This window comes from Anabrus simplex, chromosome 10 (genome assembly GCF_040414725.1).
Source record: "Anabrus simplex isolate iqAnaSimp1 chromosome 10, ASM4041472v1, whole genome shotgun sequence".
Lineage (NCBI taxonomy): Eukaryota > Metazoa > Arthropoda > Insecta > Orthoptera > Tettigoniidae > Anabrus > Anabrus simplex.
The window spans coordinates 125,674,714-125,696,833 of record NC_090274.1 but is presented as its reverse complement, the minus strand read 5'-3'; the positions used below and the strand labels follow the sequence as shown (position 1 = coordinate 125,696,833).

Here is a 22,120-nt window from a genome sequence, read left to right as displayed (position 1 = left end):
TTATCGATGGCAAGATCTCTGATACTTGTCGCTTTGGGATTTGTTCGTCATTGTATATCTATTATTAGAAATGGTAGTAAATCGCCACCATCCTGAGTAGCTGAAAAGAGAACTATGTTTTCCTATGTACTTTTATTTCGGATTTAGCCTTTGACAATCTTGAGCATGAACATCTTAGGAAAAGTCTGGAAAACTCCACAGTCCTTTGCAAATAACTGTCTTTCTCTAACCATTCTTCTTCTTCTTCTTCTTCTTCTTCTTCTTCGTTTTGCCTCATGACTGAGGCGTCGTGACTATCATAATATTCAGCCCTCTGGCCGATGAACCATACTCCGCCATTCTTCCCTATCTAAAGCTTTCAATGTGGTTGCTCTGAGAGAACACTCTAGGGAGCCGTTCACCATCTCAATCCATCGCGTTGGTACTCGTCCTCGTTGTCTGGTTCCCTGGACTTTGCACTCAAAAGTCAACTTTTGAAGACTACCATCTCGGCGCATTATATGTCCAAAGTAGCGTACGATCCGCTGTGAGACCTTACACGATAGACGAACTTTTATCTGGAGTTGCTTCAGGATTGATGTGTTCATGCGATGAGCTGTCCAAGGAATCCTCAACGTTTTCCTCCAGCACCACATTTCAAAGCTTTCTGTCCGTTCACGATCACGTTTGAGGATGGTCCACGTCTCTGCGCCATACAAGAAGACTGAGAAGACTAGAGATTCAACGAGCTTCTTTTTTTTTTTGTATTGATGGTGATGTTATTATCTTTCCAGATCTTCCGCTACCTTTGCTATTTCAATTCTTCTCTTTATTTCATCTTTGGAACCACCATAATTGGATAGTAAGGCGCCTACATATACATACTGATGTACAACTTCACAACCTCCAGTCTGTTTGATATGTGGACTGTTGTTGTTCTTACGATCGACAATCATGACTTTGGTTATCTCTAACCATTACAATAAGGAAATGAGATACAAGTCGAGGGTATTCGTTCAACAACAGAGCTGTTGAGAGGCGCTCACCCCTTTCGCAGTTCTCAACCAGTTTCTGAAGGAACTCTAGCAAAGAAATACGCGTCTGAAGCCTCTAACAGTCCTCGCATTTGATGACGACACAGTACAGTAATTCATTATCGCAAAGGATAAGAACGGCCTTACAAAGATTTAATGAGCCTGGACTTGAAATCAACACATTAAAATGTGGATATGTAAACATTTTTTAACGGACAGATCGCTGAAGACCATCAGTCAACTTAGGAAGGTGACATTATCTTCTAAGCAATCCATAAAGTACCTCGTATCTCGTAGTTACCTCTCACACTGCAGTCTCCTTTAATCGTCAAACACAATGCAGAACTTACGCAGTAAGAAGGCCGCACACGTATCGGTTTTCTGGAAGTTGCTTGCATTATGTTCTGTGGCTCAGCCACAAAATACACGCGCTTGTTTAGAGAGCTTCATTCGTAACTACAGTAATTCTTACTACAGAATGTTCTATAGCAGTGTACATGGCTTATAAAAGACTACTTTAGTTCTACTTCAGGTCTGGCTCAGTAGCTAATGTTGTAATTTACATTAAACAAAAAATCTACACATATTGGGGTATATTGTAGACACTTGATTAGCTGCATGCGGATCATCAAAGGAAGTTTCGAAACTTGAAGGAATTGCAAGAGCACTAATATTACGGTTAGTTCTCAAAACGTACTCTACAAACTTTTGTACAAGTAATTTCAACACTGTATTTTCTAAATACTAACAAAATTATGTAATGATGATGCAAAGTATGTACCAAACTCTACAAATAGTTACATGTAACATTCTTCGTGTATTGCCTCTCCCGCTACTTTTCAGAGTTACTCCTGTTTTCATATATTTGATGAATAATTATTGTAGCGATCACTTTGCTCTTCATCGAAGTGCACTAATCCGATGTTAAATTCAGGACTGTTCCTGTTTTGCTGGTGAAATAAACTGAAAACTCGAGTGCTTCAGTGCCTCTGTTGCTCTGTAACCTATGTACCTACCACATGCACATGACTGTGTGTGGCACTGCAGACAAGTGTGTGTCTGTCTGAGACTGTCCCTATAAGAAACTCCTCGTGTAAGCTGACAAATTGATAAAATAAAACCTGAAGGAAATCCTTCTGTTTCCAGCCGATGTACCAGAAGACATGATGTACAGTCACAGAAAATTTAAGCGGCTAGGACTATTCTCTGCACCGTGGGAGGCATTCTGTCTACCTACATCTTGAGCACAAGGAACCTCGAGGAGGAAAGCGAAACTCTATCAGCTGATAAATTCTGAAGATGGACTCTCAGGGGGTGATTACAAGGCCAGGAGTTTAAGAAGGGGCGCAATCTCCCTCACAAAGGTCAAGGACATCCAGCCAGTCACGACCAAGGATCATCACACAAACTCAAGGCAGTCCGGTCTGTACATCGCCCAGGCGGCTCCACCTGGAGAATGGAAGCGCTTGAAAGACCGATACGATTGCCTTCAATCTATTATTGATCCAACCATCTACTTGGAATCCTGCGCTAAAGGGGACCCGGGGCACAATGCCTTTGTTGAGTCCTACAAGACATTCCACGTAATCAGTTACATTGCACTTTTTGCCTTAAAATCTTGAACAACTATCTTAAGAAACCATCTTCGGTGATTTTCTTTAAAACTGAAGTGATTAGACACTTGAAGCTGGTAGAAAGTATATTTTGTAATAAATATCTATGTTAAAATGTCGCAGTCTCTTATTTGAGCGTAATCGTGGATATATAGCTCGTTGATTTCAAGTCAGTAATGTCCGCTATGGGACCATTTCAGTGAGGCGTCAAACTTTACGAACATTTCTTATTATTTTCTTTTTATTTTATCAACTCAAGAGGAGTATTCAAATTACAAACATAATTCTACTCATCTTTATTTGATTATTTACTAGCTGACCCGACAGGCGTCGTTCTGTCAAAAATAAATGACAATGGAACGAACTCAAATTCGGTCTGTACTGCACCCAAATAATAATAAGAGTAATGCAAATGACTACATCCTCAACATCAAATGAGTTAATTTTCTACTGCTACCAAACGTTAGTAAGAAACTACTGGAAAAAACGCGTTTTCATTACCTGCAATGTTATAACCTTGATTGTGAATAAGGAAATACTCAAATAGACAGCATATCACTACCCAGAAACGACCTTGATTGACTGTAACGTAGATGTGAACTGTTCAGCAGGTCTTCAGATCCCTCACAGAGTCATAACTATCACCCGTTGCAAATAAAAGTAATTTGATAAGTTGATGGCGTGAAATATAATGTGGCAAAACTTACTCCTCTTTCTTCGTAGGGAATAACTATCGTAGAAAACGCTGATTCCAATCAGCACTATACAGATATTTTTCAATGTAAAGCTTTAAGGTACACGATATTTTTTGTTTGGTTATCTGGCGCGTAAGCTCATGGTTTTCCAACTCGGGAACAGGCAACATACAATTGGCCATGCGAGAAACATTGGTTTTCAAACACTCATTGACTGCCCCTGGGATTTATTTATGGTCATAGCAAAAGCGACCCGCACTGGAAACTGCAGTCACTTAAATTCAAATGGTATGTCAGTCGGAATCATAGGGGATGCGTGGTATCAAAACGTCTTCTCCTTTATACTTCCTCGTTAAAATGGTTGCTTCGATCACGTTGTTCAGTAATGTTTTCACCGCTAGCCGTGTGCCATTACGAAGACGCGGTTGGTTGATATTTCGCAACATTATGACCACTGATCCGGCCTTTAATTGAAGAATGTGAGGCGACAATCCAGGCAAATCCAGCGAGTTCAAAAATTCGGGTGGATAGTTGACGACATCATCTTGGTTGGTAGCGGAATCAACTGATTTGTATGTCCTCAATTCACCGGCAACTTCATTTTGAGTTTTTAAATTTAATTCATTTACATCCATGTTTTTGGCAGCCAGTATAGCTCGTTCGCTCAACCAAATATGATCTCTGTAATTTTGAGCAATGTTTGGGAGGTGAATACCTCTTGAATGAGTTCGGTTTTGGATTCAGCAAACTGACAAAAATTGTCAGGAAAAGTAATGCAGCCAGTCAGAACGTGTGAAGGGAATTTGCCATTACCAATGTCAATTAGTAGTTTTGAAAATATCTCTCCAGGTGGATCATTTTGCAACTCCACACGCATATTCTGGCTTAAATTTAGTATCTTGACGTGTTTCCACAGAACTGATGACTTTAAACATGCATTAAGTTCATCAGCTGGCGTTGATCGTGGAATCACTGGCAATGTTTGACGAAAATCTCCTGCTGACAGAATCATCGCTCCACCAAATCGGTTTTGATTGTTCCGCAGATCTCGCATAGTTCGGTCTAATGCCTCCAAAGACTTTTTATGTGCCCACAATATTAGTTTACATTGCTCCAAAACCTTTGCCATTGCAGAGTTCTTCTATATGTTTTATGTCGGAGTTTCGTTGCTTTGCATACTCAACGGCAATTTTAGCGCTAAATGGGCTGTTCGACCGCCTTCCAACAATGTAGCTGCAATGCCTGATAAAGAATTGCGAGTGCAATTTCATTGCGTGAGCGAATTGTTGCTAAAATCAATGAAATTAAGGAAGATTTTCCTGTACCCCCGGGAGCGTCAAAGAAGTAAATCCCTCCAGTTCCATCATTTACAACTTTCATTAGAGTATCAAATACATACTTTTGTTGTTGGTTCAAAAGCGGAAGATGTATTCGAACTGATTCTCTTAAAGCATCGAGATCGTACAGTTTTTCGCGTTGCAAGGGCGCGGCCATGTCTAATTGAGATGATACTTTGTTTGACATCATCTAGCAGATGAACGCCTCGTTGTACATTTCTTCACTGATTTGTAAATTTGGATTTCCTGTTGTGATGCGCATTTGATGCAAGATATCATCACACATATTATCTTTGTATTTGATCCATAAATAAATTAGTTTTGATGGGCAACATGTTGTTATAATTATAGAGAATAATATTCGTATTTGATGAGGTTGTGAAGAAATTACAGCATCATTGAGAGTTTGATCCCAATGAGCGTCATTTTCTAACAGTTGAAAAAGTAGACAGGCTTCTCTGTAAGAGTCACACAATTCACCATTAACAGTTCGTAAATGATGGAATGATGTTCGGCCTCGAACATTGACTAATAGCAATCGCAAATAAAAACACTCATCGTTGCTTGGATGGACTGAATATATTCGACCTATTGCATCGGTGGAATGCACGTTTCCGGTAACCTGGAACTGGTTTTCCTTGTTTCTGTCGTTGAAATTTCTTTGAGGATTGATTCCAAGTATAATATTATGGCATTTCGGAGTATAGAAGTGTTCGGGCGAAATCGTCATTCTGGCACAATTAGGAAAACTGGTCAAGGTTGTAGATGGTGGTTCAGCAGCTCGTTGTAATGCGTTCTGAGCCGTGAAATATACTCTTTGACCATTTTCTAAGTGAACACCAGTGGAGTGTCTTTCATGAATGGGACAAGAAACATGCGCGAAATTGCTTCATTACTGCCAACGTAGCGGCCCATTTGCTATTGGGTGACTTCATCATGGGAATTATCTGCACTAACTCCGATCACAGCCATGTCACTTCCTTTGGTTACATATTTAAAAATGTATTTGATAGATTTGACGGAATGGCAAGATTCAAGACTGATGTGCGCCTTGAAAGTATTTGATAGGATCGGTGAATATGGAATAATACACCGATTATCAATTTTAATGTATTGTTGATTCACTTTGACTATTGTTGATCTTCCGTTGTCTGCAGTCGACCGGCGACGATACAGTGCATAACTTTCATTTCCGGTAATTGTTTCTGGTAGTAATACCCGTGGATAACGCTTCGAGCATTTGCCATCCACCATACACGGTGAATTTTGATTGAGTGTTCCACAGGGAACCGTGAATCATGTTTTTAATAACTACCTCATGCAAGCGTGGATCTACTTGTACATCAGGGATTTCAGCTCATATCACTTCATCAACCTCATTTGGTCTTATATTCTCAAGCAAACAAACCAGAATATGTGCATGAGGCAATCCACGTTTCTCCCACTCCGCAGAATACATCCACCAGCGCGTCTCGCCAAACACGCTATGTTTCACAATGAAATCCAATAAAGATTTCAACTTTTGTTGAAAGACGCTAGCCGTAATGTCATGGCGATCAATGGTTGATTGTCCAGGGATCAACTCTTGTTTGATTTCTATCCACTGCGGATTTCACGTGAATGTGATAAATAAATCTGCTGTGTCATAATGACGAACATACGACATGGCATCTTGAACATATTCATGCATATGTCGAGGACTTCCGATGTATTTTGCTGGAAGAATGGTCATCCGGCCGACATTCTCTGCATTTCCATCACTGTTAATCGCATCTCGAAGGTGAATATACTCTTCAGAACGGAGTTTCCTCTGGTTCAACTTGATGAATGTCAAACGCTCTGTTTCAGTTTTGTCCGGGAAGAAATGTCTGTCTTTGGGACCGCTGACACTAGCTTGAAGAACATGGAATACTTCTAAGGGTGTGGCACGTAATCATTGGAGTTGGTACAGAAAGGGATATTACTTCATTGAACTTAGATTTCTTTGAAAATTTGGTTTTATTGTTCATTGGAAACAAATTCATACCACCTTTCATACAAGTTGAGTTGAAGCGTTTTAGCTGGCTTGAACCTCCGGACTCCGGGATGGTTACTGGGCACGGTCTGGACAGGAACCACGCCCGTCCTGGATGTGAAGTTCTCGAAGTCCTAGAGGATCTGGGATTCTCGAATTTCTAGGTGCACACGTTGCGGGGTTCGATCTCACACGACAATACTGAGAGGTGAGGCGTGACGCACACACAAGTCCCCCGTATGGCATTCAACTCACTTGTAGCACTGTTAAATAAATTAACATTGACCTTTAAATATTGCGTTCATTCATTGCAAGTGGAACATGTCAAATGCTAATGAAATTGACTCTCAAATCTTGATTCAAACAGCTCGCTGAATCACAAATGTTCATAAATTATCACTTGAAAGTAAGACGATTGAACTGAATATCTGACCACGTGTTAGACGCCAGTCAAATTGTGTACAATTTATAATGTCAAGTTCACCCTAACATTGACATGTTCTATTAGATCACTAATCGTTATCATCACAGTTCCTAACTTACTGACTTCTTAACTTTATAATCAAAACACAATATTGAGCGCAATATTCACAGTTCATGCAAGTTCAGGAAATATTAGCATGTTCGTAATAAATTGCGCAAATTTATTGGCACTCGGAATGTCCTATTCCGTCTAGAAAAATATTACGTATACTTGAAGACTGTTCATCAATGTCTTTAAATGATCATTAAAGTTCAACTGCACTTGGGAAGAGTCTAACACTGTTCGTGAATAATTATGATGAAATAGAAATTATAAGTTCAAATATCGCACTGAAAAATCCTATGTTCTCTCGGAACTTCACGACAGGAAAACACAAATTCAGATATGGCATGGGTACTCTATGTTTGCACAGTCAGTTACGATGACACAAGTTTAAACACAAGTTCAGATGTGGCACTAAAAATATTCTATGTTCCCACAATTCGTCACGAAACACAAGTTCAATGTGGTACTTGGAAAATCACAACACTCACAAGAAATGTTATATGTCCCCACATCTTGGTCGCAAAACACAAGTTCAAATATGACACTCGGAAAATATCTATGTTCCCAAAGTCTGTTTACGAAACACAGGTTCAAACGCAAGTTGGAATGTAGCACTTGGAAGGGTTACAATACTCATGAGAGAAATTCTAAGTTTGTCACTGAAACACAAGTCCTAACATGGCACTTGAAGAAAATTATGAAGCTCCAACTCCGCTGGAACCGAGCACACGAGATGCAAGGTCTCGTCCGACCATAGGTTCGGTCTGCCGCACTTGTAGAGCTCCACCCGTCACCCGTATCTCAGAGACGGTGGATTATCACTGAATCTGTAGCCGGATCGCCCTCCTTTTATACATGGATGTGACGAAGCATATAGAAACGTGGATATTATCCACCTCTATAATTCCCAAAGTACATGGTGGATTTTCTCGAGAATTTGATAGATTGCATCTGTTACGATTGCCTCCACGTTTGCGGTGTAAAAACAACAACATCTTAACTCCAAGTAGACTTTTACACATGGGTCAGAACATTACCATATATGGTCACGCCTGGCTGCGTGAAGCTAACTCGAAGCGGCTACGTCACGCTACACACATACTTCGAACTTGTTTTCACGTGGCTGTGTCTCCCGTACAATATCAACAGCATATTGGTGAAATAATCGCCCACATTTCAATATGTGATTGATTTTATTTTCACGAACCATAACGCGGTATGAATAATACTTCATTGAACTGACTTTTTTGTTGGTTTCGGCACCTGCAAATAAATTATTGTTTTAATGACAGTGATTTAACTTGCATATAATACATATAGTAGCTGATAAAAATATCCAAATTTATAATTACCTGTAAGGGAATTTATCATCTTGATCGAGAAGTGATTTCCATCTTCACCTTGCCAAAATATGATGGGCTATTGTAGCGCATCGTATGAGCGATGTGTTTCGTACACACGCTGTAACTGATCATTCCGGTGATGTAAAAGAATATCATGGGCTTCCGAATTTTCTCCAACTAGAACAATGACATCTTCATCAATATTGTTGGCGCATTGAAACGTCTTCCATGTTGGCCTACAGGAGTTTCATCAGCTCTGATTACAATTTTGTGATTATCAGATGGCATGAGATCCAATGCAGTTTTGAACAATGAACTGATTGTGTTGATGAAAGAAAGTTTGTAAATGTTCTACAATAGACTTCTTCACTGAACTGTTATGTGCACAACGCAGATCAATTTCTTGTATTGAATTGCCCATGAAATGAATTTGCAGGAATTTGTAGTCACCATCTAACACCGGTAACAGTGAACCTGCTCTGTGATATATTTGGCCTTATATCTGTAAATTAAGGAGGACAGGTTTATTATTTTTGTCACAAAACTATAAAATTAAATAAACAAAACAATATGGGGGATAAGTCTGTTCGTTACCTTGCAATTTGGTATGAAATTATCCCGAAGTATATTTGTTGCCCCAAATGAAGTCATTTTAAAGCAGTTTATGAAGCATGGTGGTATGGAATATATACCACCTTTTCAATTAATTCTGGTGACGTGGCATGATGGTAAATTTCTATTACCACCACATAGCTACTTCTCTGCTTTACGGATAGAGTGAGCGCTATGCTCCGCTCTTCTTATCGGCTGCATAAGGGTGTTTCACACTTCAGAGAAATGAACATCGGAGCGTCACCTGTTGTTATTTCCTGGATTGTGGCTATAGAAACCTACATTTGTGCGGTTAATTTCTGCTGAGCATTTCACTACATATTAGAGCTAAGGCATATGACAATCACTTTACTGTAATTTTGAATGTCCATGTTCCTCGCTTGGAAATAGTGGGTGTACCACCGAAACATGGACCGTGAATGCTACAGCCAAACTTACCCCTATTCCGTTGTGATGGATGTTATTTCAATTCGTTTTATTTCAACTCGCTCGTTCTCTAACGTCAATTTCTAACGGAATTTCAAATAATTTCGCTTGAAGGACGAATGACGAAGCTAAAAGACAGTGAAATAGAGACAATTTTGTGTGAGGTTCCATCCGATGAAGAGTCTGTAGTGGACAACAAGTTACGTTGTGCCTCAGTGAAAACAAAACATGTTTCCAGGATTTTCACAAACTTGAGGACAGTGTTCCTGGTAATTAGGGAAGCACTGTAATTTTTCTGTAAGGAAGTTTTCTCTTTGTTTGTTTTGATATTTTATTTGTGTGGTTCGTTTTTCCTTTTTTGTAATAAATGAACATAATTTTATCAAATTCATCATTGTATTAATTAAATTAGTAAATAATAGTAAATGAGTAATAGTAAACTAAGGTATATTTGTAATTTTTAGCATATATATGGGAAGAAATTCTTAGAGACCAACTGGTATGCTATTTATGCCACCTCATACCACTCACACCAAAACACTGAGAGTTTCAAAATCACTCTTATGATACTATTCCAAGTGCATATAGAAGAAATAAACATGTTATGAACATTAACATTACAAAAACACAAATTGTGCTTCAAAGAGTTAACGGCATCAAATGCGGTTTGAAATTTTCTACATAATCCGATATTCACCCATTTTAACCGATAACATTGAGATCTACGGACATTTGGCAAACGCGGAGGACAGCGCTAAGCGCAAACGTGGGAGAAGGAAAGAGAGACGAACAGTTTGAATGGAAAAATAGAAATGTGGCTTTTACGTTTTTCCTGTCATTTTTCCAATTTTCCTCTTCCTATAAACCTTACTGGGAGTTAGACAAATATTTGAAAAAAGGAATTAGCTGAATTGGTCCAGCCGTTCCCGAGTTTACACTTAGTAACACATTTAGCGATTCATTTTTATTTTGTTATTTCTTCATGTGCTTGTTTTATTTTTAATTAAAATATTATTGGCACGTTCTTTGTATTGAGTTTCTCTCAACGTCAAACATGAACAGCTTACTCCTGGGCAATGTCGTGATGTTTGTGCCTGTTTCAGGTTCAGCAGCATGGAGAAGTTCCTCAAGTGTACAGCAACGCTACTGGTGGCCTGTATTGGTATCAGTAACGCCCAGGTCCCCATGTTGGGACCCTGTCCTGATCTACCAACTATGGGTGATTTCAACTTGGTCAAGGTAAGTCACAACTCAAAGGGTTCCTTCAGGTCTTCTTAATAGGACGGCTCGCTATACCTCCATTGCCTACCTTAAGATGCCATTGTTTGCTAACTGTCAAAACATGATATTTATTCCCATTTTCGAAAAACAACTGATCACGAATGTCGTTTAATAAATGAAACTGAAGTCATTTCACAGAGGTATGTTTTTCCAGGATGCTGATGTGACAGCGCTGTTGCTAGGTTTCCTGATGAGGAAGGGACGGGAGATTGAAATGTGCTCTATCACTCAGTACATATGCGCCTGAGGACACTGTAGTGTTACCACCAATCTTTCGAACAATGAAGGTATCGGCAAAAGAAACGCTCGATAGGCGCAAGACGCCCGTGGTGCTGCAACCATCATCATCCCAAGCTATAATGACATTCTGTGATTTCGTTTCCCGTAAAGCAAAATACGGATATTCGACTGATTTGAACGAACAACAGAGACACAGAAAATTTACTCCGGATGAAAGAACTAACGAAATTTCATGAATGTTAGAGAAAAACGGTTTTCAAATAGTGATACCGAAGGGCGGGTTTTGGTGTCGTAATGAATGCGAAAAGTGACCTATAATGGAAAAATGTCGTCCAAAATGACCCCATCGAAGAATAGAAAGGGGTTGGTAGGGGGCGTCGTACTGCTGTTAAAGGTAACTAAAGCGGGACCAGTGTGGCATTGCTGGACCTTTCTTGATCAAGTGATGTTCTCTCCGAATCGCGACAAGTTTCGTCTCCTTTCGTTGATCTTCGCGGTGTTAGTACAAGATGGTGGTTAGTCCACATCAACAGTCGGTATACTTTCTTGGTACGAATGCGGCAGTCGAACGAGTGTTGTCTATGGACATGTGAGAAAACTTGACTGGCTGTGGGGGTGGAGAGATTCACTCCCCACCAACAATTTTATCTCAAAGTTTCCCCCCACCACCACTAAAATTGCCCAGGGGATTCTTTCATTATCAAATAATGAGGTAAGTGTAGAACACATATAATGTATTACCGAAATTAATGACATCAGCAATAATTCAAATGACTGCTAGACCTTGAGCAATGAAACAACTCCGCACCTGCACTCGGGCAAGTCCAATGTAAATTACTTGAACCTTGTCACTGCTCTAAGTACTTTTTGGAGAGGGTGTGTTTCCGATAGGAGCCAATTCAGTATACAAACTGACAGCACTTAGCCCTGATAGAGGGGGTTCCACTAATAAAGCAATGAATCAGGGCAAATCACGCCTCGTCTGGCCTTTCTTAAGAAACTTCTCAGCCGATTGGAATAACGTTCTAATTCTTGTTATAAGAACAGAATTCAAACAAAAAGATCTAACATTTACATTTTTCTGAGGGAGGGGCTTCCACGCCCGGTACTGCCCTCATCATCGCACCCTGACTCCGAAAGCGATTATCATGCTTAATACAGTTTTTGGACTTCGGAGTTTCATGTATTTAAAAGGATACATTCCTTAGAAATGTATGTGGGAACTTTGTTACTGTAAATCAAATATGCTACATTTAATTCGGAATTGCAGTCTGTTCTATATAATAATATGTTTCGAACGGACACGGCATCGCACGAAACTTGGTGGGAGTATGTTAAAACAACTTAGGAGATGTGTCTACACGCTAAAGTGAACAGTGTACCAGTAGAGTGGACTGCCCAATTTCTAACACAGTGTTTATTATTCTACAGTTGGTATTTCAATAAAATTCCTTTCAATGTCTCAAATTAATTATTTAGTATCCTTGACTATTACGATAGCTTCAATAGGGAACGCAGTGGTGGAGTGAATGGGTGGACAGACAAAAGATGACAGCATAATTTAAAACACTAAATTTTGAAATTATCCCCTGCTGGTGGGGAGGCACATGTAGAATTCACCCGCGGTATCCCCTGCCTGTAGTAAGAGGCGACTAAAAGGGGCGACCTAGGCGGGGAAATGGATTGCAGTTTGGTATAATGTACTGGACCCCCGTGGATGGGAGAGGCTGGATACATTCACAGGTAATCCCTACCTGTCGTAGAAGGCGACTAAAAGGGTCATGTGGCCATGGTCCCCTCTTTATTTGTTATTCTTTTTAGGGTTAGTTGTAGACCATTTCAAAATTTTTGATATGCGTGCTGCTCGGAGATGGGCCTCTCACGTGTGCGGTAACGCCCAAACGCATTTGACCACCCAGGGATCTTGATGGTGGGAGCGGTATGTACCCGGGCACTAGTATTGGCTGACAACACAGTCGAATGCCAGGACATGTTATTAATTATTTATATCTTTTCCTCTGTATTTAGTGCGCTGTACACGCTATTGCGGGTGACTGGAGGAAGGGAGTCTTAGTGTTCATTGCCTCAGTCATCCCGTATTAGGCATCGTCCAACATCGGACCCCGGGCAGTACCTGCTATGACCAGGTGGGTATTGCCTTGGCTGCTTGGTTCGGCTAGAGAGACCCCTGATCGGAGTGGGTGGCATTCGGGTAGGATGATTTCGGGCCTGACTTCGAAACGAAGTCGCCCATCTCAACGTGGTCCCCCACCGAAGTCTTTAACTTTTGCTTCCCTGAGAGGTTCAACTCCCTGGGAACATGCGCAGCGTGATGGAATGGGATCCAGCTTCCCGAGGTTTCTGGTTGCTACCAGAATCGATGGGCACGATTTTAAGCTGGTAAAATCGATCCTACGGAGCTCGATAGCTGCAGTCGCTTAAGTGCGGCCAGTATCCAGTACTCGGGGATAGTGGATTCGAACACCACTGTCGGCAGCCCTGAAGATGTTTTTTCGTGGTTTCCCATTTTTACACCAGGCAAATGCTGGGGCTGTACCTTAATTAAGGCCATGACCGCTTCCTTCCCATTCCTAACCATTTCCTGTCCCATCGTTGCCATAAGACCCATCTGTGTCAGAGCGACGTAAAGCAACTTTGAAAGAAGTTGATCCTTTTCAGTAGACATATTGAAGGCGTCTACGCCGAACTTGAAGATCTCAAGGAAATGCGCAACGGTAGTTTGCTTTTGAAGACTCGTACAGCACTGCAAGTTGATCAGTTGCTTAAGTGCGAGCACTATGGCGAAATCCCCGTCACAGTGGAAGAGCATAAATCCTTCAATCTGGTTCGCGGAGTCATCTTCCACCGCGACATTATTTTGAACCCTGGCGAAGAGTTGATGGAAGAGATGAAGAACCGTGGCGCGACACAGGTCCGGCGCATTACGCGCAAGGTCAACGGTGAAGACGTTGCCACTGGTGCCTTCATTGTCTCTTTCAAGTTGTCAGTGTTACCAGAGAAAGTCAAGGTAACAACTTATCGTTGCGATGTGAGGCCGTACATCCCGCCTCCTGTGCGATGCTATCAATGTCAGCGATTCGGACGTATGGTATCTCGCTGTTCGAATCAGGCTGTATGTGGTACATGTGGAAGAGTAGCTTACGGCGCGGAGGAGTGCACAACTCCGTAAAAGTGCACTAACTGCTCTGGTCTTCATTCTCCTCGGGATCGGAACTGTCCGACGTACCTGAGTGAGAAGAAGATCCAGGAGATCAAAACCTTGGATGGTCTTTCCTACCAGGGAGCGCGCCATAAGTTTAATTCCACGAATACACCTGCGTATACACTCGACTACAGCATGATAGCTCAGAGTCTCTCAGGTTTGTCCTTCACGACATCGTTACCCCTGATGATCGCTGCGCCCAAGGCGATTGTTGCTGCTCAGAGCAACGTCGCAAAGAGTAAACGCTCGAAGGCGGGGATCACCCCACCTTCGACCAACCAGAAGTCTGTGCCGGCTGGCACTTCTAAGCCGGCACATCAAGGGAGAAGGCTAAGTCTCTCTCTCTCCTCCCAACCCAGCCGGCGGGGGCGGCATCGTTGACCAGGGTTGGGAAATCAGCTCCCAGCCCGTCTAAACTCAAAAAGAAGGCGATGAAGAAGAACGCCCCCACCGGGCGCTCCCGCACTGGACGTCGAGCAGTCCTCTACATCTACGGATGTAGATTGTTGATAATGTTTAGGTTCACGAACATCTTGTCGCTCATAACCTAACAATCCTTTTATAGTCCACACTATGACACTGTTATAGTGGAATTGTAACAGTTATGACAGTCATATTCCTGAGCTCTGTCACCTCATTAGTGAGTACGCGGCGAGTATAGTCTGTATTCAGGAGACAAACTTCAGACCGGGTCATCATACGGTCTTGAGGAATTTCAGACTTTACTGGACAGAACGATATAGTGCTCACCGGGCGTCCGGTGGCGTGGGTATTTTTGTTCGTTCTGATACATATAGTGAAGTGGTTCCTATAAGGACCCCACTGGAAGCAGTTGCGGTGCGGGTACCGCTGCCTGTCATAGCAACAATGTGTAAAATTTATTTTCCACCAGGCCAACCTCTTAACTTAAATAATGTCACTGATCTTATAGATCGGCTTCCACCTCCCTTCCTCTTGTATGGAGATATTAACGCCCATCTATCCATATGGGGCTCTGAGACGTCTTGCCCCCGGGGAAGAGAGCTGGAAACATTAGTAACAGAGCTGGATTATGTATTTTAAACACAGGGGAACCAACCCGCTTTAGTCTACGTTACGGCACATATTGGCGCATAGACGTAAGATCTCTGTGACAGTGACTATTTTCCCATTATCCTTACTTTGTTGAAAGAAAAATCTGTCGAGGCTCTTCCTCGATGGCTTCTTAAACATGCTGTTTGGCCAAAGTACACATCACTAGCTGTCTTTAACGACGATTCCAGCCGGACCGTCGGCGAGGAAATAACTTACATCACCCAAGTTATTCTTGATGCTGATGAGGAGTCCATTCCATCCTTATCAGGGACTCCTCGCCGAAACCTCATTCCTTGGTGGAACGACGAAATTGCAGCAGCTCTCAAAGAACGCCGTCGCGCTCATGAACGTTATCGCAGGCAGCCTACTGCGGTCAACTTGGTAATATTTAAAAATCTCCGCACTAAGGTGCGAGTTCTTTTTCGCCAAAGTAAGAAAGCTTCGTGGGAGAGATACGTGTCGTCTGTGACGTCACATACTGCATCATCTCAAGTGTGGACTAAACTTCGACGTATTTCGGGTATCCAGGGGTCATCTTCTTTTCCGAGAATTTCCATTGCAGGCAGTATCGTCACTGAACCACTCTCGATTGCTAACCACCTAGCTAGTCATTTCGCAGATGTATCTGGCTCTTTGAATTACCATCGTGATTTCCTCGCTCTGAAGTGGGAGGCAGAACGACATCACCTTAGTTTTACCTCTCGACCTCCGTGCCCTTTACGGTGTGGGAACTCCGCAGCGCCTTAGCGCTTTGCAAGGACACGTCTCCTGGATCAGACAATATCCATAACCAGATGTTGAAACATATTAGTGAGGATAGTCTATTATATCTCTTTCGTGTGTTCAACGGAATGTGGATAGAAGGCGATTTTTCGTCTCAATGGCGAGAGGACATAGTTATTACTGTCCTCAAGCCTGACAAAGGTCCTAAGTATGCAGGAACTTACAGACCGATTGGTCTTACAAACTGCCTTTGAAAGCTCTTTGAGAGGATGGTAAATCGCCGACTTGTGTGGTGTCTGGAGAAACAAGGACTCTTGTCCGAGTACCAGTGGGGTTTTCGAGCCACTCGCTCGACCACTGACCACTTGGTACGAAGAGCTCCATTCAGGATGCGTTTCTCCGCAAACAGCATTTGGTAGTTGATTTCTTTGACTTAGAAAAGCCCTACGACACCACATGGCGATATTGTATCTTTTCAGTCCTGCATCAATGGATATTGCGAGGTAACTTGCCGGTATTTATTGCGAATTTTTTGTTCCTCCGTCTATTCAATGTCCAGTAGGGAGGACATATTCGCATTACCACGTTCAGGTAAATGGAGTCCCACAGGGATCGGTTCTTAGTGTCACTCTGTTCGCGATTGCCATAAAAGGTATTGTTGCTGCTGGTGGTTCAGCAGTAATACCGTTGCTATATGTGGACGATTTTGCTCCGCAGGATAGCTCGCGTAATATGGCAGTAGCAGAGCGACAATTACAACAAGCTATTAGGAGAGCGGAACAGTGAGCCTTAGAGCCTTAGACCATGGCTTTCGGTTTTCCACCACAAAGACCTGCGTTGTCCGCTTTTGACGTCAACGTTCTCTTCACCCTCCTCCTGAACTTTTTATTTATGAAATATCGCTATTCCTGTAGTTGAAACTTACCGCTTTCTTGTGCTTCTTTCGATAGCAAATGATCGTGGGAGCCACATGTGCGGCAGCTAAAACTGCAATGCACCAAGAGGCTTAATCTCTTGAAGTTTTCTTGCAGCACTAATTGGGGAGATGACCGCACGGTGCTCCTACGATTGTATAGGGCACATTTTTTATCCAGGTTGGACTACGGCAGTGCAGCATATGGCTCAGCAAGACCAAGTGTTCTTGCAATACTGAACAACATCCACCACAGCGAGGTTAGTTTGGCGATGGGAGCTTTTCGTACAAGCCCCATAGCTAGCTTACTCGCTGAATCTGGTGTGCCACCTTTACACCTGTGGCGCCAACAGCTCATTTCGTCGACAGATCCCACTTCACCCAAGCTATTTTTGCGTATTCAACAATGGATACAGTCGGCTGTACGCTGCTTGTCCTCGTGCAACATGGCCGGTTGGAATACACTTGGATAGTAGTCACATATTGTTTCACGTACATTTGGTTCCTTGTCTTGTCAGAACATCAAGTGGGGTACCTCGGTGGGTAGTACGACGACCTGAAATTCTACTGGATCTGCACACTGGCCCGAAGGAAAACACGGACCCTTCGATTTATCGGAGGCTCTTCCTGTCCGTTGTTGGCCGGTTTCCAGGTTCAGTCGTCGTTTACACGGATGGCTCGAGAACAGACATGAAAGTTTGTTGTGCGTTTGTTGTCGACAATGACAGGTTTCTTTTTGCTCTCTCGGAAACTTGTAGTGTGTACACAGCGGAGCTCTATGCAGCTCTGCGGTACGCACAGTCCGATGAGCGCCGACACTTTCTTCTGTGTACTAACTCCTTGAGCTCGCCACAGGCTATTGATACCTGTTTCCCTTGGCACCCTCTGGTGCAGCGGATCCAGGACCTGCTGGCCGCGAATCACGTTTATGTGGCTCCCAAGCCACATGGGAGTAGAGGGAAACGAGTTAGCAGATCAGGCTGCCAAGGAGGCAGTTACACTGCCCCCCGTTGCCTTACAAGGTTCCAGCAAGTGATATTCGCTCTCAGCTGAGACTTCTTGTTATGTCCCATTGGGAGATGGAGTGGCAGGCCACTCCTCTTCCAAGTAAGCTGAGAGCGATAAAAGGTACAACGAAGGTGTGGAGGAGTTCCCTTCGGGCTTGCCGGAGAGAATCAGTGGTATTATGTCGTCTTCGGATTGGCCACAATATCCTGACGCACTCCCATCTATTGAAAAGAGAAACCCCTCCGGTGTGTACTTGCGGCGATCATCTTACCGTGGTGCACATCCTTACGGAGCGCGTGGACCTGGTCGATCTGCGCCGTAGTCTAAAACTCCCGCGTACCATCTGCCTCATTCTGCGCGATGACGAGCAGTCCGCAGACCTCGTCATCCGTTTTATGAGGGATAGTGGTCTTTTTTAATCGTGTGTAATGGTGTCCTTTGTCCTAGTGTATTTGTGTTAACAGCGCTTTTATCCCATTGACTTTATTTTGGTTTGTGTTGCGTATTTTAATGTTTTATTTTAACGTCTAACGTGAATTGTGTCTGTACTTTCAGGCAATGCCTTATTCGTTTCTTACCTGTATTTTCTATTATTTTATTGGAAATAAGGCATTGTGAATTAGATCCACTGATTGTTTTAATTTCATAATCATTTTTCTTCATCACCATTTTCTTTAACTCTAGTCAGTGGATATGTCATGTCGTCCATCTCGGGGCCGATGACAACAAGGATCATCATCAAATGTTAAAATTTTATTTCTTTCCGTTCTTTTTTCTGACTTTGAACTTTGATGGATGATCTGAATCAGCAACAATAAGGAGCTCGTCAGCTCCGGTGCATTGTACAATTGTCGACAAGAGATGAGCTCTTTATAGCTCTAAAGTTACACAAAGAGCACATTTGCTCCACTACAGGCGAGCCTCTCAGAGGCACAAGCTGTCTGTCAAATTTTACACCAGATAAACTTCAAAACAGTGTTTAGCTGTCATTTCTGCTCGACACACTCGCCTATCAAGGGGCAGTGAGTGCCCATACTAAATGGCCCAGAAGTGCAAAAGATCCGCCATGAACACAATGCCAGGAGGCTTCTCGCCCGAAGTTACAGAGGGGTGCCTAAATGCGAAATGTTAAGTTCCAAAATAGTGTACAATTTATTTGAGGAAAAACCTAGTCACTCCCATACCAAGTTGATAGAGGATGTACAGTCTTTATTCCGTAAGTTACATATTTCCCAGCGGGAATTTGAATAGAGTCCTTAGTCTTGTCTGATAATTTACATTTAAACTTTAGAAATTTACATTAAGGCTGGAGCTACCACATATTAAAATATGTTAGGCCTTCCGACGACGGGAAGGCTGCCCCTGCCGTGCACACACGTAGACCGGAGCGGTGAAGATGACCCAGGTTATATAGCAACTCAAGGGGAAGGTTCCCCAACTCTCTTGACCAGCGCAGAATGCCTGTACGCACCCCCAATTTTAGTTGGCTACAAAATATATACGATCATTTCTGATTGGTTAAGCAAGAAGGAAATCGTAGGAGTGCTGATAACCTTCACATAAAAAGAAATAATTTACAAACACGTAAGGTTTTGCAGTCATATAGAATAGAAATTTCCATTGATAATTTAACAGTCCCGCCAGAGGGGGCACATAAGTTGATAGTAGAGACATCTAAAGACTAAAGGTCCAAGTTTCTTCAGATACATAATTCAGAGTTCACAGTACAGATGGCCTTCTAGAAGGCGCGCTGCTGAAATGGACGGAGAAGTTATACCTCCGATACAAATATAATGCTCAATTATTGTTCAGTGTTACCTAGAAAGGGAGGTAGGGCTGTTGTGGCTCTCAGAAACATGACCGCCCTATAACAGGGCACTTATAATCGTTTCAGAAATGAAAATAACTATTATTGAATTTTTGCATGAAAATACATGTACATGCTTAAACATAGCGACTGAGGCAGAACGTCGTAACCACACAGGAGATGCTGTGTATTGTGCACACTGTTTTATTTCCACACTTGCTTATGAACTGCTGTCTCGGACAAAACACTGCTACGAAGGCTGAACCATTACCAGGTCAACCAACACAACAGAATCACAACATGGGTTCACACACTCGCTAACCACGACGACGACGACGACGACGACGATGATGATGATTATGATTATGATTATGATGATGATGATGATGATGATGATGATGATGATGATGATGATGTTTGTTGCTTAAAGGGGCTAACAGCTAGAACATCATCGGCTAACGACTTCTCGCTAAACAACTCAACTCCACTACCCGCGACTGTCTCTATACACATTGCCTGGGGAGGTTTCTAGAAGGATATGACAAACATGTTTTCTCGTAATTTCTAGACTCTCGAGTAGCCTAATTACAATGAAAGGAATTTTCTATAAATTCAATTCTAGTGATAAGATGCGTTGTTCTGGACTATTACCGTGTTTTGCACAACATTACACTGGATTTATGCATCATCTGTACAGGTAATAATAAATTACATACTATTAATTACGTGTTCTTACATTAAATAAAGTCATATTAATATATACACAGCGGATGTATCATGACATATTCTCACATGTTTTGTTACACAATATAAAACACATAAATAATACCATCACGAGTTATACCAAATAAAGACCGTACATAACTACGTAATAATAATAATAATAATAATAATAATAATAATAATAATAATAATAATAATAATAATAATAATATCGAAATTACCGACACAATCACGAAAAGACGGGCACGATTTTACGGTCATCTGAAAAGAAAAACCACAACTCCCTGGTTTAGAAATACCAAAGAAGACCTGCAAATGTTACATATCTCAGCTGAAGACGCCCGTAACAAAGATCGCTTCCGCAAGAAAATATTGACGAACGGGCTAAACCGAGAAGGGCAAGCGAAAGGAACACACGGTGCCCCTTGGACAGAGGAGCGTAAGCAGGCCCACTCACAAAGAATGAGGGAAATCTGGGCCCTAAAGAAGGCCAAGTTCAGTGTCAAATGCAACAAGACTTAACGTGGTCCTTGATGGCCCCAGCGAATTATATATATATATATATATATATATATATATCTAATATCGTCCCCACAAGACCTATCTGGGTTGGTGCGATATAAAGCCAATAATAATAATAATAATAATAATAATAATAATAATAATAATAATAATAATAATAATAATAATAATAATAGACTAAACAAATTCATAGCCACGCCTTACGAGTCGTGATAGTAATAACAGTCGAGCTCGATATTTACCCATGGGCTAGAGAATGGTTTCCAAGTTATAATAGTCCATTACACTTGCATCAAGTTAACTGAGAGTTTAACAGATTACCAGTCTTAACCGAAGTTTATTATATGCTAATTTGGTTAAGTTCACTGTTAAATTATTTGAATATGCAGTTAACTGAGGTTGAATAAATCGGGCCAGAGTTGTGCAGTTCCTTTCATACATTGACATGAAAATACGCCACCAACATTGTCATGATGACGTGACTGAGGGCCATTTTCTCCAAATTGAGTTAAACCTGGTTTAAATTAAACCCGTTTAGCCTAACTTTAGTACTTAGTTTAAACCTGCGTCTATATTCTCCACCAATTTCTGACAGTCGTTTAGTTTAAACGAGAGCTCGCCCGCTTAAACTAATGATGTCAACTCTGCGCTAGCTTGGCTGAGTATAGACCAAGTACATGAGACCGTAACCCACTGTGGGCGACATGAGTCACCTAAAGGAAACGGGTATAGTGCGCATTGGTATCACCTAAATATCACTATAAAATTTGTCACAAATGGAACATAATAATTACTTTTACACATATCAAGTGAAAAATCCCTGGCAAATTAAGAAATATATGTTTTTTGGAGAATATTAATACGTACTTTACTACTTTACAAGTACATTTGGTGTTGCGCTCACAGTGACACACGTATGTCTTTTGTCTTACACTTTGAACAATTTCGTGTGTGATATCTGTGTTCACTGAAGTTCTTTGCTTTCGTTTCATTCTTCACTTGTCAATGACATCATTTCATGAAT

At 41.8% G+C, this 22,120-nt stretch overlaps 1 protein-coding gene across 1 annotated transcript in view; it reads left to right on the top strand.

Moving 5' to 3' along the window:
- Positions 1-22,120, top strand: part of LOC136881916 (zinc finger protein 32) — a 205,697-nt gene that overhangs the window by 130,067 nt on the left and 53,510 nt on the right. Inside the window, exon 6 of the mRNA XM_068229392.1 lies at positions 10,686-10,821. Coding sequence (XP_068085493.1) covers positions 10,686-10,821 — 136 coding nt within the window. The remainder of the gene's footprint in view (positions 1-10,685; positions 10,822-22,120) is intronic.